General features: G+C 41.0%; 1 protein-coding gene across 1 annotated transcript in view; it reads left to right on the top strand.

Moving 5' to 3' along the window:
- The first annotated feature begins 297 nt into the window (after positions 1 to 297).
- Positions 298 to 987, top strand: part of IQCJ (IQ motif containing J) — a 149488-nt gene continuing 148798 nt past the window's right edge. Inside the window, 1 exon segment of the mRNA XM_015586474.1 lies at positions 298 to 407. Coding sequence (XP_015441960.1) covers positions 399 to 407 — 9 coding nt within the window. The 5' untranslated portion in view covers positions 298 to 398.

Below are 987 nucleotides of genomic sequence, written 5' to 3'. Positions count from 1 at the left end.
GTCTGTTAATTTTTTGATTCAGTCTTGTTCCTGAATGAATGTTTTAAAATGAGCTGAGAAACTGTTACCTGTGCATTTCTGCATGGCTGAGCAAATTCACCCGCGAATCCAAGTTTCTCCTCATTTCCATCACTATACGTCTCCAAATTACAGAGAATTCATCCCTGAGCTGGAGAGGTGCCAGAAGTTCCTCATCTAGCTGTCTGTGGGCTGCCTTTTTCTTTCTCCTCTTTGAGGCTTTCTGATGTCTAGAGTGAGCTCAACTCAAAGGTCTCCAGCCTCACGCTCGCCTCACATTCCCCCACAGTCACACGGAGCTCTGTGATTCTGAGGAATACTGTGTGCCAGCATCCAATTCACAGTCTCCTTCTACCTGCAGGTGTTCCAGAAACTTCAAAATGCGTCTGGTAATGTATTTGCCCCTCTAAACCTGCCACTTTGACATGCATTATATGCAGCTGCTGATTATTTTTTAAAAATCTGTCTTCTGAATAACATGCATGCTAGAAAATGTCAAAGGGGGCTCGTAGAACAGTGTAAGCTTAATTATTGGTGTAGGTGTGCATGTGTGTGTGTGTGTCCTTGTTAATGTAGGTATGTTTGCATAAATATGTATTATTTATGGACACATATGTCTGTGCAGGCAGATATCACTAAAGGAATCTCAATGAAAGCACTACTTTTTATGTACATCCAGGTTTTCTAATCAGATCTGTAAACATCTTACACAGCAGCAAGTAGAAGAAAATACATTTTTTATCCCCATGCAAGTGGCATGTTTTAGGTACCTATTTGAAAAACCCTCCTTTCTTTCTTAAAAAAAAAAAATGTGATCGTGTATGTGTCTGTGTCTATGGGGAGGGTGTATTGGTTTTTGAAAATTTGGAGAAAAGAGTTATCTTGCTGCTGCACGAGAGAATTTCTACCCCATGTTACCTGTGTTCTCAAAACTCAGTGATCACGGAGGGGAGGAGATGGTTCTGCTTC

Source organism: Pteropus alecto, unplaced genomic scaffold, assembly GCF_000325575.1.
Source record: "Pteropus alecto unplaced genomic scaffold, ASM32557v1 scaffold81, whole genome shotgun sequence".
Taxonomy (NCBI): Eukaryota; Metazoa; Chordata; class Mammalia; order Chiroptera; family Pteropodidae; genus Pteropus; species Pteropus alecto.
Note: the sequence above shows the minus strand (reverse complement) of the source record. Positions and strands in the feature narration are given on the sequence as shown.